The 17494-nt window shown below is 34.2% G+C and overlaps 1 protein-coding gene across 16 annotated transcripts in view; it reads right to left on the reverse strand.

Annotated features, from left to right (window-relative positions):
• SOX6 (SRY-box transcription factor 6) overlaps positions 1 to 17494 on the reverse strand; it is a 638471-nt gene that overhangs the window by 121298 nt on the left and 499679 nt on the right. For 11 of the 16 annotated variants that reach the window (XM_063092518.1, XM_063092517.1, XM_063092516.1 and 8 more), the window contains 2 exons: positions 7647 to 7726; positions 5982 to 6104 (listed from right to left, as the gene is read on the reverse strand). In XM_063092518.1, the coding sequence (XP_062948588.1) occupies positions 5982 to 6104; positions 7647 to 7726 (203 nt within the window). The remainder of the gene's footprint in view (positions 1 to 5981; positions 6105 to 7646; positions 7727 to 17494) is intronic. The other 5 variants (XM_063092529.1, XM_063092530.1, XM_063092527.1 and 2 more) reach the window with 1 other exon arrangement.

Here is a 17494-nt window from a genome sequence, read left to right on the forward strand (position 1 = left end):
CTAAGGTAGCTCATTATAACACATGCACATGCAGATATATGATACATAATATCAACCAAAAAATACTTTAAAACTCCAGTTTGGTAAAACAGAAATAGAACACCCTGTCATTATATTAAACCATTATATTTTATGAACAGTTTATTTAACACAGGTATGCACACACTGGGATCTCCCTGATGAGTGGATTAATTTGTGAGGTTGGAGCTAATGACTGTTGCTGGAAATCTTACATAAGGAGAGAAAGAAGACTGAACCGGTTTTGTAATTTTAGGGTCCTGGGATCCTACTGAACCATTTCTGTGAATATAGCTGAATATCTTACAATCAAATGACGTAAACACAGTGATTAACAGGGCTTATGTGAGACAAGCCAACTCTCTGAACTCTCCCAACTTTTAGCTATTACCTTAAAGCCAAATGAAAATCAAATTTCCAAAAAAAGAATCCAGTTTACCCAATGTTTTAATTTATAGGTTGGTATAAACTTCTGCTTTATTGACTATAATGACAAGTCAGATTTCCAAGCACTAGGAATTGACCTCATATTTTGCAAACTTCTCTAATCTGCCTGTATTTCTTTAGTCTCCACCAGACTTCAAACATTAAAAAAAAAAAGAAATGTTTTCAAAGAAGCTAGGGTAATATATTCACTTTACCAAATACTGTGTCAGGCAATGTTGGGGATTTCACAGTAAACCAAAGAGACAAAAATCACTGAATTCAATGATTTACACTCTAGTAAGTTAAACCCGTCCCTCAGAAGCACTGTAGGCAACAAAACTAGAATGGAAACGACTGCTTATTGGCATGTTGAAAGTTTTTATCTATTCTGATGATGGATGATTCAGCTGATATTTGTAAAAATGTAACACATGCCTGCCTCATTCTAGGGTCCTGGGATCCTACTGAACCATCTCTGTGAGTATAGCTGAATATTTCACCAAGCAAATAACTACCTCTTTAACTCATTTACTATTCACAACAACCCTGAGAATATATATTTTGCCCTTTATACAATTTTTAAAAAGCTGGCGGAAAAAGGTATTTTGAATACAAGATAACAGAGCAAGTAATTTATAGTGGAAACTCTAATCCAAGGTTCTAATTTTGTAAGTGTAGCTCACTCTATTAGCTCACACCTCATCTAATCCTATCTGTAATGGTCCTGCCAAGTTCTACCACATTTCTAAAAGTCAAGAAAAGAGTCAGAGGGGTTGAGTGAAAGCTGATTAAGAGAAAAGCCAGCATTTCCCCTCAAAGCACAGCCCAATGGTTGGTATCCTCAAAAGAATCTTTGAATCAGTGTACGCCTCTTTCTCCATTGGGTAGCCAGTTATAGGTCACTCTAATCAACTTTTTATTCAACCCTCTTCTTTATTAGAAATCACAACCTCCCAAGCCCACCCAGCAAAGTTAACTCACCTTCCCATTCCCCCATTAGCACTGAAGCATTTTTATAGCTGAAAATAAAAAGACAGGATACAAACCAGTACAAAGAATCTAAATACAATATCATAAATATTCAGGATGGAACTAAAATAGAAATACAGCATTCCCAATGTTGATGGACATTTCTTCACTTTTCATTTGTAGCATGAAAATTGACAATTCGTTCAAATAAAATATGTGTTTGCATTTACTTTTGCAAAAACTTCAATTGTTCTGCTCCATCTTGGCAAATTTGGCAAGACTTTAATAGTTTTATCTAAAAATAATTTATGGTTATAGGTTTTCTTAGCACTTTAAGTCTCTAATAATATTCCTTTCCTCAAATCTACCCTAAACTACACATAATGGCCATCATATAAAAGTGCAAATGTATTTATATTAATATTTTTTTTAATTTTCATATGCAATTCTTTCATTTAGGCTACTACCCATACTAACATTATAAGAATTAGTCTGTTAAAATATGTTCAAACTAATGCTTGGTGGGCTTTGAATGCTCAATAAAAATCATTCTCTGAAGCTAATGAAGACAGAAACTCTGCCTGTAACAATATTAAGTTTGTTTTCTCTGGTGATTCAGAGAAGTGAGCAATCTGTCAGTAACACTTTGAGTGAAATTACTTGTCTTGTAGGAATAACTGCTGACAGTCACTTTATCTCAGGGCTGACCCAAACATCTCCCTGCTGACAAATAAATTACTATGTCTAACTTTGAAAAGGTAACTAGCTTGTTTTAATTTTGATTGGTCTTTCAGAATCCCTTATACATATACTCAGTCCCATCCTTCATTGTACTAAAAAAATTTTTTAAAAAGCAACAAAAATGTTTTGGGGGACAGGTTTAAATTAAGGTGTAAGGAAAAAAGTAAAGAAAGAAAATCTTTATCATTTGGAGCTGAGAAAAAGAACTATTATGCTTCTTTCCAAGATGGTTACGTGAATGAAACTGGTGTGTCTACTCAACATTAAGACTGGCAGTGCCGTCAGTGACTGACTGGGTGAGTGAACACATTACGGAGAAAGTATTGTAGGAATTAATTTTCCTCAATAAAATGATTTTTAAGGCTCATATATTTCACAATCTAAACATATGTCACTGTTTCATAAACAAAATAAATGGATTAAAATAATACATTACCAATATGCTGACACATGGAGATATTTTAATTAGAAATTCTTAAGCTGTGTGATATTTAACTGCTGTATTTGCTAAAGAGAAGCATGCATCATTTAATAAGAAGACATGAGACAGGTGTATCACTTTGCATATGGTACCAGATTGTGTTTAATATAAGCTACAACTGAAGCAACATTACTACAATTAGAAAGAAAACAAAATTATTTTAAGAATTTGTCACACTGAAAGTAACCACATAAAATAAATCAAGACACTGAAACCATTTTTTTAATTAAAAATAAATGTTAAAAATCATTCAGAGCTTAGTTCCTGAGACAATATTTCTTCAGAAACAATATAACATTTTAGCTATTTAAAGGCCATATTTACATGACTGCCTCATTATACTGGTCCCCTTTCCTTAACATTCTTTTTGACTTACTTAAGGACCAATGCTAACATAGCTGAGGAAAGCAAATGGCAAGTGGTCCTGAAATTTATACGGGAGGGAGAATTGGAATAAGTAGCAATATAATATATTGTTTACTATAACAAGTGCCCTCTGTTCTCTAAAGGTCAAAAGCATTGTAACCTTAGAGTTACAGTTTCTGATTGTTCCCAGGGTTAAATACATTATCAAAATTAACGGTTCAAGCCCCTCAACCTTCAGATATATGAGTATTCATGCCTCCATCTGCTGAACTGTTCAACTAAAAATAGCATTCTTTGGCCTTCTCTCTCCTAATATTGTGCCCCTGAGGCAGAGAAAACCATGCCTTAGATCAGCACAGTAGTACAAAAAAAAAGGTCTTTCCTGCATCTTCCTTATTTTAGAGAGAGAAATAACTGATTATGCTAATGTAAGGAGGGTCTCTCCATTTTAAATACCCTTTCTCTACTTGATAACAAAATTTCAGGTTTCCAGGGTATAACTAAAAATGCTGTTAAGATTTACCCTGGCCCGTCAATGTTAGAAATGGTAACCTTTGAAGGACAAGTTAACTGTAACACTAGGAAGAGAGGACCAGTTCTGAGCCATGCATTGCATGGGGGTGGGGGGTGAGAGGGGGAGAATATATCTGTGTGGACTTTTCCTTCTAAGAATCTCTGTTTAGAAATAAAACCAGTAAACATAATTGCAACGCTTCATTAGTATCAATAGATTACCATGATCATGATTGTTGACAGAGCTTTAACATTTTAGCTTGTCAAAGGAGAAAAACAGCAGCAGAGTTTAATAGCAATAAAGCAAGATATTATTAAAATTTCCATCTACCTTTGTTCAAGATTTAAAATGTTACTGTCTAGCAGCTTAGACATGGGTCTCTACTGTGCTATTCATGGATGTCCTAATAAACATGTTATACTCACACCAGGAAAGTTTGGGAAACTTGCCTCTCAAATTTCAATCTTTTTTAACTAGTGTACCATACAAGTAAACAGATCAAAGTTTTCCTGACATGCAGGAAAAAGGTGCAAAAAAAATGGAGGCAAGAGAAATGAGCAAGAATAAACAAAAACCCAGGAAACTCTCAAATCAGCCAAATAAACTGCAAAGCTATGAAGGCTCTGGCATTAATGGGTTCCCTATTTAACCTAATTAAAGTGACAGACATGTGGCATATGCTGTGCTTCTAGATCAGCATTGCTATAGCACTACGCAGCTCTGGCACTCATACATATGACATCATGGTTTCCAGAAGCCAGAATTGACACATCAGGGGTCAAAGAGGTAGGAGGTGAGGAGAAATCAACTTTAGTGAAAAATTAGGCAAAAGAGGAAATTGGATGGAAACCTGGCTGAGAGAAGGTTGATGAGATAGAACACAATACCTCAACAGAAAATAAAAGTCAAAGAGAACAGGAAGTCTTGAGTTTGAGCCAAGGCCACCAAACACTTAAAAGCTTCTCAAGCTGACTGTCCTGAGTGGGTAAGATCGCTAACTGTCATCACACAGAAAAAAGTGCTCCTAATGTCCACTTATCTCTCCTTTAAGCTCTCCTAGGCATAGAAGATTTTCAGAATGCCCTGAAATATGGCACTCTCTCTACAGCCAAAAGAAAGCCTTAGAAAAGAAATCTCTTCTGGTTGTGCAGAAGACAGCAGATACCCTGACAGTATGTGCCTAGTCACGTCTGAGTGGAAACCCCCTGTCTACCTTTCATATCAAAGTGCAAGGAAAGAGGGAGGCAGTCAACAAGCTCTGGAACGCTTCCTTAGGCTACTTCCAAGGTGGCTTTTGATCTTGTCCTCTCCTGCTTAGGAGTGATCATTCCCTATTATTTTCTAAAAAGGCAAATTCAAAAGCAGCAGAGAAGATGATGTCCAATTTATTGATTACTTAATGTTTATTTGATATATATAGACCGGCAGAGCCAATAAAAGCTGAATATACAACCTTGCTAGATGTAATTATTTTCCTTTTGGGGGTTGAGTTTCCCATCCTACGTTAGAATATAAAATCTAGTATTAGATCTAACCCAGAAAATTAAAGTATGTTTCAGTCTGAGGTAACCCGTCTCCATTTTTTTAAAATTCAACAGATAGCTAGCAATCCTCCAATATCTGACAGTCTCAAAGAGGGATTCCAATGATACAGGAGAGGAATTAAGCTTGAAATTGGAAAGAAGAGTACTGGGTCCCTGTAGCAGAAGAGGACTTCATTTTTAAGATCCATGTAAGCCATCTTCTCCCAAGTAGTAATAATATACCACAAAAACAACAAAGAGCTTTATTGGAAGGTTAAATATGGAAATGATTCTACAGAAGTTTACGGGGCAAAAAGCAACCAACAAGGCCCAGGTACCCACACCTGCTTTAGCCTGAGAAAACTAAGTTAAGAAACCAGAATTAGGTAGTTAGAAATCCTGGGTAATAACTCTGACTCAATGATTATTTTATAGTCTTGGTTAAATAATTTGACCTCTTTGAACCTCAGCTGGTTTATTTGTATAAGCAAAATTATACTTTGTCAAGTTTGCAGGGTTATTATATGGTCAAATGAATTTTTTAAAAATGTTTAAGTATTTTTTAAATACAAGTAAAGATGAAAGAGTGAAAGAAAGAAAGATGGTTTTGAAGATACCCATAATGTAAAGAATTTGCCTGAATAAGAGAGTACTTCAAAAAGTTCATGGAAAGATAGAACCAAAAGATAACGCAAATCTTTCCATAACCTTTGTGAAGGCCTCTCGTATATATAACAATAAACAACCTAATTTGGGGGCATTGGTTTGGGGTTTGCCTTTTTCTCTGAAAGCAAAAGAGCAAACGAAGAGCCTCCTTACAAGAGAAAGGGAAAGAGTAGGTTTTAGTGTTTAGGTTGAGTGCTTGCCACTTTTTAAAAAAGACTAGAATATGACTGAACAATCCAGTCCCCACCCAGTGAAGCACCAATGGAAGCATTCATACCTCAATCTGTTTGTGGTTGTAAGAGTGGCCACCACCATGTTCAAAGGTGTCCAAATTTCTGCCAAAACGGTCACTTAGGCCCTTTAGCCTTGGGTTAATTTGTGGGTGGGAGACATGACCCTTCTGTTTAGTAGCATATTCAGAAAAAAAAAAAAAAAAGACAAAACATACTGTCAGAAGTCACAAAATAGAACACACATTTCTAAATTCAGGGTATTGACCACATCAAAGAATGGAAAGTAGAAGGTTTAAGAAGCAGCCTCTCTCTTTTACAGAAACTTGGTTTTAGGATCAAACAATGGTACTGGTTTCTTATTTCTGCCTCTGACTCAAGAAGATACTCTATAACATAGCTCTAGGAAAAGGATAAATAGATTACGTTTACCTACATGAGGGTTCTTTTCAGATTTCCACCAACTGCAGTAGGTTCCAGTGTTAGTGGTGTGGAAGGTGAAGGTTTGCAACAGAGAGGTAGGGTTGTTGCTCCTGTTAGGCAAAATTTCTAGCTTTGCTAGACAGCTCATAATGGGTAACATCGTCATGACTTCTTGGATGAGGTTTATGACAAAAACTCAAAGTACTGCAAAAATTCTTTATTTGCAGAACCAATTGAAAATATTCAAAATGGTGGCTTTTTGTGGTACAATAGTCATACACTTTTTATGTTCAAGTCATATAGTAAATAGCACACAAAAATAGAAATGCTTCACCAGATGCTAGTCCCCAGATTATTTTTAAAAGCTCAAAAATAATCACAGTAAATTTTAAGAATAAAAAACTATCTTTAACAAACTTTCCGCTGTATTGAAATTCAAGTTGTTCATTATTATATTCAGGGTCTTCAAAAAGCTCATGGAAAGATTTGTATTATCTTTCAATTGTACTTTTCCATGAATTTTTTTAAGTACCCTCATATTTTCTAAATATTTAAATACTGAAGGATTGACTGTTATTTTATTGATATTGCCTTTTTGTTTTTATTCATTAAAATATATATTCATATTTAAAATCAGTTTCCTATTAAAACGGCATTATTAGAAGGGTATAAAGATTACCTACTCCTATTCTAAACTCCTCATTTTAGTGTGAAGAAGATACACTTTCCCCCCAAATTTAGCTTTTAAATAAAGAACACTAATCCAGAACTTGGTCAGATACCATGTCCATACCTTTGACCCCGGAAAAGATGAGGATACACATGTCCAGGAGCAATGTGTTTATATTTTACCAAATAATTTTCAAGTATTTGAAAATAACAACCCCTTATTCTATGAGCTGCAAGAAGGAAAATATCCAACATCATTCTCTGTTTTGACACTTATATGTAAAAGCCAATCTGGACACAAATGGAGACATGAATGAAACATTGATAAGGAAAAGGTAACATGCCCCAATAATATTTAGCCAGAAATAATTATAAAACTATTAACTCACCTGATAGAGAATACATAGTACTAAGTCATAATGTCATTTTTCCTTTAAAAATATTGAAACTGGCAGCTTTCTCTTCTACTTGCAGTATGGTAAGTACATAAGGTGTTAATCCTTCTGGGCTATGCTTAAAAAATTATTTAACATTCAGGCCATCATTTAGCATACAGCTGGTTAGCAGTTTTCCACTAAAGTACTGGCTCATATCCCACATTCTTTTCTTCTGGCACTTACCTGGAGCTGTAAAGGGCTGAGTCCAGAAGCAGCAGCAGCTGCCATTGTTGATGGAATGAACTGTACAGGGTAGTTATCACCTGTCGGAAAGAACAATGCATACAGGTTTAGACAATGCACAGGGAATTGCAGCAGACAAGTACAAACATGGTCCTTGGATTGCCTGAGCTTTACAATGTTGCTCTAAGCCCAAACATCTGCAGAAACAAAAGGCTTAGTTGGGCACAGACTTGCAGACTGCCTTGGAACTTTTTGTTAACAGATAGCTGGTAGGCAAACTGGCAAAACATGAATGTGATGTTAAGAAAATTAAATGTGCAATTCAAGCATGTTCACTCCATCACAAATCTTGTAATACATCATTTTTTAAGAGTAAAAAAATATCTTAAAGCCAGGCTGACACTTAGTCCACTGTGAAAGCATTGAATTTTTATATTAGAACAACAAAAAGTTTTGGCTTGGTAGGCAAGGCACAATATTAGAGTTCAAAAAAAGACAATGAGCTATTGACTGCCCATAACCCTAAACTTTATTTTATAAAACATAGAGAAAAAAATTTTTAAACTACAACTGCTCCGATATGCTGGGGGTGAGAGGACAGCTAATCTTATCTTGCCAGCATTCTGTAAAATACTTGGTGTCTCAGTGAAAGTGGAAACCATACTTCTCTGGGTTAACCTCGGTACTGTACTAGTGGAACCTAGTATAGAATCATGCGCACAGATACTTATCAAACATTCTTTGATGATAATTTGATTAAATAACCACACATTTTACATGAGATATCTGCCCTAAAAGCCTGGTAGAGATTGAGCATGGTTCAGCAGAGATCAATGCTACATATTAATGTGTTTCTGACTCCAGATCACTCCTAAATAGGAGAACAGAAGTAACTTCTGTGACCTAAGGACATAGGCTATGTGCAGCAACTTGAAGAACCAAAAGAAAGTGATGAGGAATGTATTGTGATGATAGTAACTGAAACAAAAATTAATATTTGTGGATAAGTTACACAAAATCAGTGACTTAATGGAGTATCCCTTTGGCTTCAGCTACTTATTTAAAGTCAGTGTTATGTACTATCTCTAGGCTATATTTTAATAGGCTGTTCCTCCACACATTTTTGACATTTATAATAATCATGCTGTTTTGCATGAACTTTTCCTCACTGAAAGCTGAATGTAATAATGAAGAGACAGTGTAAAAAAAATCACAGTAATAAAGTCAGTCAACTGGAAAACAATAAAACTTTTTTTTCCTGTATGGACACTAATACCTGGAGCCTTCCTGGTGCCCCTGGTTCCCTGGAACTCATCCTGCTTGCCACATGAAGTGCTACTCAGCTGGCCCAATGTAAATGTTAAGTTGCTTTCACTTTTAACAAATTGTTAGCTTCTAATCTACACAGTCCCTTTGCATCATATCCATAATACCTCATCAGACCATTGAGCACAGTGTGTGCTTGTACACAGTCCAGTAACAATTGGCTTCTGATTGCATATGGAGCGCTGCTACAATGCATTCACTAACACTATATTGTGCTGGTCTCCTATGGAGTAATGTTCAAATATCTGATCTTGTTTTTCCCCTTCCATGAGGTTGATTTTGGTTTGCAGTACTACATGAGCTTTTTAAAAAAGATAACTAGGCCAAATTATTTTTTATAGTAAATGACTGTCACTTTATGCTTAAATAATTCTACTGATCTTCCTGATATTTAAACTAAATTATCTGAAGAAAGAATATCCTAATCTAAGTCAAATAGTATTTCTTTGGTAGATATCAGGTTGAAAAAAAATCAAAAAATGACACTGAATTAATGATGTTTCAAAAGTAGGGGGGAAAAAATCACCATTCCAACCATCAACATGGACTGCCTCCTGGAACATTTTAAAACTGTTCTTTCTTTAAATATCATGCATTATTCATACTAACTCTGAACCACAACCCTCCCCCTTCCCCCGTAAGTTTAATACCAGTTGCTTTATTTGTACTAAAACATTTTTCATGTCAAACATATTTTTAAAAATCAAACTCTAAAAGAATTCCCTGGGGCACTCCTTTTTTCATAGCTGTCATGCTTCTATGCTATGAAATAGCTAACTTTTTTTTTTATAGTTTTTGGCTTGCTAGTTAATTTATTACTATCTCTACCACACCCTGTAGTACTCTCCAGCTCACCTGCTGGCTACAAACAGCTTTCTTTCCACTGCTGACAAGCATATTTTTAAAATGTTTTTAAACTTTCTGCTGGTTTGAATCTGTATATCTGAATATAATCTTCAGAAAGCTATTTCTCCAGAACATATCATTATATCAATACTATACTAAAAGTAAAAATGAATATATTAGATTAACAGAGTATATCCTAGAGAATGAATAGAAGAGAGAGAAAAGGGAAGAGGCAGGAAAGGTAGAAGATGAGAGAGAAGAGGGAGGTTAAAAGTAAAAGAAAATTTTAAGAGCGAGAGGGATTTAAGAATATTGTGAGGTTCCTTGTTTAATAAAAAAGTTACATGCATCTCCCCACCCCCGTCTAATGTTCTCTGTGTAAGAGTCAATCAAGAAAAAGTTCTCAGTGGCTGACTTGGCAAGGAATCAGTCAACATGTTGTAGCAATTTTTTTCAAATTTGTTTCTGGATTTGAAATGCTTACGTGAGGACCCATTCTTTTAAAATTTGTACAAAGGAAGATGAAGCCTGTTGGAGCAGGTTGGCTTTAGGCACTACTGTAATCAGTCCCTTGCTACTTCTAGTGTAAGAAGACGACCTTCAAAAACAAATATGAAAAATAGTGTTCATTCTGTAAATCTATATGTCCAACCCTCCAGATATTCCAACTGACCATTTTTACCTTAATATTACAGAACAAATACACAACAGGATTTTAAACCTATGGAAAATTTGCTTGACATTAGTTTTACTTGTCAGAATAGGCAACATTCTTTTGGAATCAAAGCAGCCTCACAATAAGCATCCCTAAATGAGAGAAAGTAATTTTCTTAATTTTAAGAGAAACTAAAATGAAGCCAAAACTTAGTAGGACTTAATCACAGGAGAAGAGGAGCTTGTACTAAGAACCTAGGACCTATTAGACTCGGGCTACCTCTTGCAATAATATTTCTAATTTGTGTAATTCTGATATAAATTCCAGGTTTTTGTAAGAGTCAACAATCCTGTTGGTAAAATTCTGTCCATTTACTTTCACTCTTCAGGAAGAGAATGGGATTGAGCTGGTTGTAGTATCCTGAGATACTAAATTTCAGATATTAACACATTGGAGAGACCATTTGGAGAGATTGCGAGGAGTAGAGAAGAAAAAACAGACCTGGGAGACAGGATTCACTTTCTCCAAAGTGGGAATTAAATCTCAAACCTCACTTCCCACTCTCCAAACAGAAGAAAAACATGATACACATCCTTAACTATTTCACAGATTTTTGTGTGGTGGCATTATGGATGTGATAAGTTGCTAAACAATCTATAGACCTCACTTTTTTGAGCTATGGCCATTCTTGTTACAATATGGAAATATTTAAATTGCAACCACCACTGCAAACTTGGACATACCATTTTGCATGAGTCTTGCCTAGATGTTTGTACTCAGTGTAGCAAAATATCACAAGTCCTCTTACTCAGGGAATGCCTTAAGTCTGAATTTATCTTTGTGGAACATTACACTGCAGCAAAAGTTAGCAGGTAATAGGAAACATATTTAGAATCATAAAAATAAAACAAAATCAATTTGTTCTGAGGAGAAATGGACAAAAAAATTAGCAAGGATTATAATGTATATTGCTGAGATCACCATGCTCTTATTTTTCCTGCTAAATTTCTTCTCTGTTCATCAAATAATAGATCAATGATGAAAAGGATCGTGATCCCAAGACTTTTTCTAAGATCATCTGCTTTGTTTTCCATACCTTTAAAGAAGCTAAGAATCAAGAATCAATCTTAGTTTCTTCACTTATTTTATAGCATTCAGACCCTCAGTCAATCATTTGAAAATCCATGGAATTTGTCACGATGGCAATTAAGTGAATGAACTGATATAAATCTATCCCCATTACAAAAAAATCAACTCAAAAAACAACTCAAAGTTCATGCCTTAATGACAGATCATCAATGAGATAGCCTCTATACCTGAAGGAGGACACCATTAAAATAATTCTCGACCTCCATAAAACTAGGTTAGTTTACACAAGTGAACATTTTATCTTCTTGGACCTCAACACTCTCATTTTAAAATGAGGGTACTAATCTGGAGAACCTCAGAAATGCTTTGATTCCAAGCAGATAAATTTAAATAATCAAGTATTTCTATCGTGGTTATACACCTGTGCTTTGAGATATTCTGGAAGAGATGGAAATGTCTGGCTTTAAAAGATGTCATTTGGATAACCCCACACATATGTCACATTTTATTCATAGCAAAAAAGCCAGATTTTCTTAAAATCACACGCACTTGGACCATGTCTCCAAGAGTGTAAAATACCAAATCAGAGAATTTCACAATAAATTATATCTCCACTGTTTTCTAGATGTTAAACCCTTGGAAAAGTTAGTTAACTTCTTTGAGTTTTAATTTCTTTTAGTTTTACTTTCTTCAAGGTACCCACTTGCTCAATAAATGTGAACTAAAAAAAATTTTTTTCATTAGGTAACAATTGTACACCAACCAATTATACAACCTAGAACAAATGCACAAATACCTTGAAACATACAAATTACCTGACTCAAGAATAATGGGAAATCTCAACAAACTTATAACAAGTAAAGAGATTGAATCAGTAATCAAAAATCTCTCAACAGAGAAAAGCCTTGTACTAGATGGTTTTACCAATGAATTCTGCCAAATATTTAAAGAAGAATTAACACCAAACTTTCTCAAATACTCTTCTTAAAAAATTGAAGAGAATACACTTCCTAACTTATCCTATGAAGCTAATAATACTTTAATACTAAAACCAGATAAAGACATTATAAGAAAAGAAAATTACAGAACAATATCTCTTATAAATAAAGATGTAAAGATACTTAACAAGATATTAGCAAATCAAATCCAATGGAATATTAAAAGGATTATTCACCATGACAAAGAAAGATTTATCCCAGGAATGCAAGGAGGTTCAATATAAGCAAATCAATATAATACATTGCATTGATAGAACAATGGGAAGCAACACACATGGTCATTTCAATTGATGCAGAAAAGGTATTTGACAAAAATCCAATATGCTTCCATTATAAAAACTCTCAGAAACCTAAGAATAGAAGAAAAATTCCTCAGGATGATAAGAGGTATTTATGAAAAACCCACAGCTAATATCATACTCAATGATAAAAGACAGAAAACTTACCTCTTAAGATCAGGAACAAGACAATGATGTCACTTTCAAAGCTGTTATTCAACATTGTACTGAAAGTTCTAGACAGGGCTATCACACAAGAAAAAGAAATAAAAGGCATCCAAATTGGAAAGGAGGAGGTAAAACTATAGTCATCCCTAGGTATCCATGCGAGATTGGTTCCAGAACTTCCCTCAGATATCAAAATTTGCCGATGCTTAAGTCCCTGATATAAATTGACATAATAACCTATGCACATCCTTCATATACTTTAAATCACTTCTAGGTTATTCACAATACTTAACACAGTGTAAATACTGTATAAATAGTTGTTATACATATTGTTTAGGGAATAATGACAAGAAAAAAGGTCTGTACATGTTCGGTACAGATGGAATTTTTTTCTGAATGTTTTCAATATGTCATTGGTTGAATCCATGAATGTGGAATCCACAAAAATGGAGAGCCAACTGTATCTCTATTTCCAGATGCCATAATCCTATATACAGAAAATCCCAAAGAATTCATAAGAAAACTACTAGAGCCAATAAACAAATTCAGCAAAGTTGCAGGGTATAAGATTAACAGAAAAAACATCAGTTTTTTTTCTATATACCAGCAATGAGCAACAAAAAAGGAAATCAAAAAAGCAATTATACTTACAGTTGTATCTAAAAGAGAATACTTAAGAATAAATCTAACAAAGCAAGTGAAAGACCAGTAAGCTGAAAACTATTTTTTAAAATTGCTGAAAAAAATTTAAAAGACATAAATAAATGGAAAGGCATCTGTGTTCATGGATACGAACATTTAACATTATTAAGATATCAGTACTACTCAAAGCAATCTCCATATTCAACATGATCCCTATCAAAATTACAACCACCTTTTTCACAGAAATGGAGAGGCCAATTCTCAAGTTCATATGGAATTACAAGGTGCCCCAATAGCTAAAACAATTTTGAAAAAGAAAAATAAAGTTGGAAGACTCATGAAAAATAGTGTTCATTTTGTAAATCTATATGTCCAACCCTCCAGATATTCCAACTGAGCATTTTTACTACAAAGCTTCAGTAATTAAAAGTGTGGAACTGGCACAAGGAGAGATATATAGACCAATGAAACAGAATAGACAGCCCAGAAATAAACCCTTCCATATATGGTTAATCAATTTTCAACAAAGGTGCCAAAACTATTCAATGAAAAAAAATATAGTCTTTTCAACAAATGGTGCTGGGAAAACTTAAAAACAAAAGATGTGGATATCCAGTTTTTACATTGTGTATATCTGGTTTTCCCTTACACCATATGCAAAAGTTAAATGGATCAAAGACATAAACTTAGGAGCTAAGTCTACATAAAACTATCAGAAGAAAACGGGTAAATCTTCATGACAATGGATTTGACAACGGATCCATTGATGTGACACCAAAAGGGGCAACAAAAGAAAAAACAGATAAATTAGACTTCATCAAAATTAAGAACTTTTGTGCAACAAAGGACACTATCAAGAAAGCTAAAAGACAACCCATAAAATGGGAGAATTTGCAAATCATATATCTAATAAGATATTAATATCCATCACACATAAAGAACTGAAATGTAACAGCAAAAAAACAAACAACCCAATACAAAAATGGGCAAAGTACTTAAATAAACATTTCTCTAAATAAGATATAAAATTACCAATAAGCACACGAAAACGTAGTCAACATCATAAATCATTAGGGAAGTACAAGTCAAAATCACAATAAGATACCACTTCACACTTACTAGGATGACTACAATTTAAAAATTTTTAATAGAAAATAATAAGTATTGGCAAGGATATGGAGAAATTGGAACCCTCTTACATTGCTGGTGGGAATGTTAATTTTCATATCTACAAATGAGAACAGTTTGATGGTTTCTCAAAAGGTTAAACATGGAACTATCACATGACCCATCAATTCTACTCCTAGGTATATATCCAAAATAACTGAAAGCAGGTATGGACTCAAACAGATATTGTATATCATTGTTCATAAAAGTATTATTCACAATTGTCAAAAGGTAGGAACTACCCAAGTATCCATCAATAGATGAATGGATAAGCAAAATATGGCATGTACATAAAATGGAATATCATTCAGTCATAAAAAGTAATTAAATTTTGATATATGCTACAATGTGGATGAAGCTTGAAAACATTATGCTCACTAAAACAAGCCAGACACTGAAGGATAAATGTTGTATGATTCAATTTATATGAAGTACCTAAAATAGGCAAATTCATAGAGAAAGATAGTAGAATAGATGTTACCAGAGATTAGAGATAGGGGTAGAGAGAGTTATGGCTACAGAGTTTTTGTTGGGAATGATGAAAAAGTTTTGGGTATAGATAGTGATGATAGCTATACAACATTGCTAGTGTATTAATGCCACTGAGTTGTACACTTACAAATGGTTAAAATGATAAATATTATTATGTATATTTTACCACAATAAGAAAAAAAGGAAGCATTAAGTATATTTGTAAAATTGCTTTGTCATGGAGTAGAAGAATACTATGACTCATTCTAATGTTAATTTCTGGACCACATTTTTAATGGATAAGGATGGAGTTTCACTGACCAGTTAAATTTACTCAGTTTTATGATCAGACTTACCCCCAATCCTAGTGCTTTATAATTTTCAAAGAACTTGCATATATTTTCCCAAGTTAAATTAATTTTCGCACCCACACTGAGTAGGGGACAAATCATGACACATTTTTTAGATGACCAAAAAAGTGAAGTTCAGTAAGGTTAAATTATATGTTCAAGTGAGAATGAAATAAAATACTCCACGTAAAAGATTTAACACAGTGGCTCAGTAATCACTCAGTAAGCTTTAGCTATTATCATGTTATAATTGGTAAGTAAGTAGATGATCCAGGAGCAGGCAGACATCATGCTCCTAGGATCTTCTAGGAAACTTCAAGAGCACTGCTCAGCAGCAATCATTTTTAAAAATCCCAACTATACAAAGCAATGGGTCAGCTTCATCATCCCTGAAGGACAAAGGTTATTCATAGGTTCTTTTTTTTTTTTCCAGCAAAGTTGATCTCGAGTTGATATACACATTGGCAACTGTGAAAGAGACATTATCTTCTAATTTTCTTAAAGACTGGTGTGCAAATGTTTTTATCCTACCCTTGACTGCTGCATCTCTCAGTAACACAATGTAAAAGAGCAAAGCAACCAAAAGTCTCTGGTTTATGTTCTGCGCCCTGATGATGAGTTCCTTTCTAGAAAGATGTCTCTAATTATAGAACCAGTAAGAGAATAAAAATTTAGGGATTAAAACTCAGTAAAGGTGTTTCTAGAGAGATCAATCTGAAAGATGCTCTCCTAAAACTGCACAATCTCTGCAACAACATGCCTCCTCAGCAACCTGGTGAGTTGGGAGACCTTGCTCGGTGTTGACTGCACACTGGGACCCTGATATGCCCAGACACAGGGGTCAAATAACTTGGAGGGGAGCCCTAAATACATTTGTTTAGACTGTCCTAAAATTGGTTCAGAAATAGCCAATTTTAATAAACAGTGAACATCATCCCAAGATGGTCCTTGCTTTCCAGAAATAAATTATTCAATCAACTGGAGGCACAAACACTATAGAAGTATTTCAGGTTATGGAAACATGGAAAGGGAAAGAAAAGAGAGAAGTTTATTTACTTACTTATAAAGATCAAAGTAGTGTTTGTTCATCCTGCCACTTAGGGGACCAGAATATAAATTTATACCATCATTTCAAGGTTTCCATATGTGACAAAGCTACTTTCTTCTAAAAATTTAGTCATTGTTATGCTTACATTTCAAGTGAAGTTATCATTAACTCAGCTTGGGGAAAAAAGTTTTGTTTGTCCAGACTCCAGTCCAATAGTAGTCTCCTTCCCCAATTCATGTGAATGACAAAAACACTACATCAATTAAGCCTCCTACATATGTAATTTCTCTAATAGTGTAAGAACATATCATTTTAATCCATTTAAAACATAATTTTTATATGCAATAAAGCTTACGCTAGCCAAAATATTAAAGAATCTAGAGTTCTGGTTAATTAAATTCTCTGTCATAACTTAGGGGTCCCAGAAAAAAATCTTTTATTTTTAATATAGCAATTAATATATTTTTTAAATATTTAAATTTTTTTTAAATTTTGTATTTTTTTATTGAAACATATTGATTATGCATATTTGTGGGGTACAGAGTTAAATATCAGTGCATGTATATGATGTGTGATGATCAAATCAGGGTAATTAGCATAATCAAATCCATTGTCCTGCCTTATCCAACAGGATTTAGTCAACATAATCCAATATAGCTTTGCTACCCCAGGATACTACTCCAAGACTACAATTTGTTCAATGGAGGTAACTAATTGCTGCTCAATATTGTCCCAGTCTCTATATTATTCTCAGTTACGTGCTACAACCTCATTAATGCTATTTGGGAATACTTTTTTTTTTTAAATGGT

The sequence above is a fragment of the Cynocephalus volans genome, chromosome 4 (genome assembly GCF_027409185.1).
Source record: "Cynocephalus volans isolate mCynVol1 chromosome 4, mCynVol1.pri, whole genome shotgun sequence".
Taxonomy (NCBI): Eukaryota; Metazoa; Chordata; class Mammalia; order Dermoptera; family Cynocephalidae; genus Cynocephalus; species Cynocephalus volans.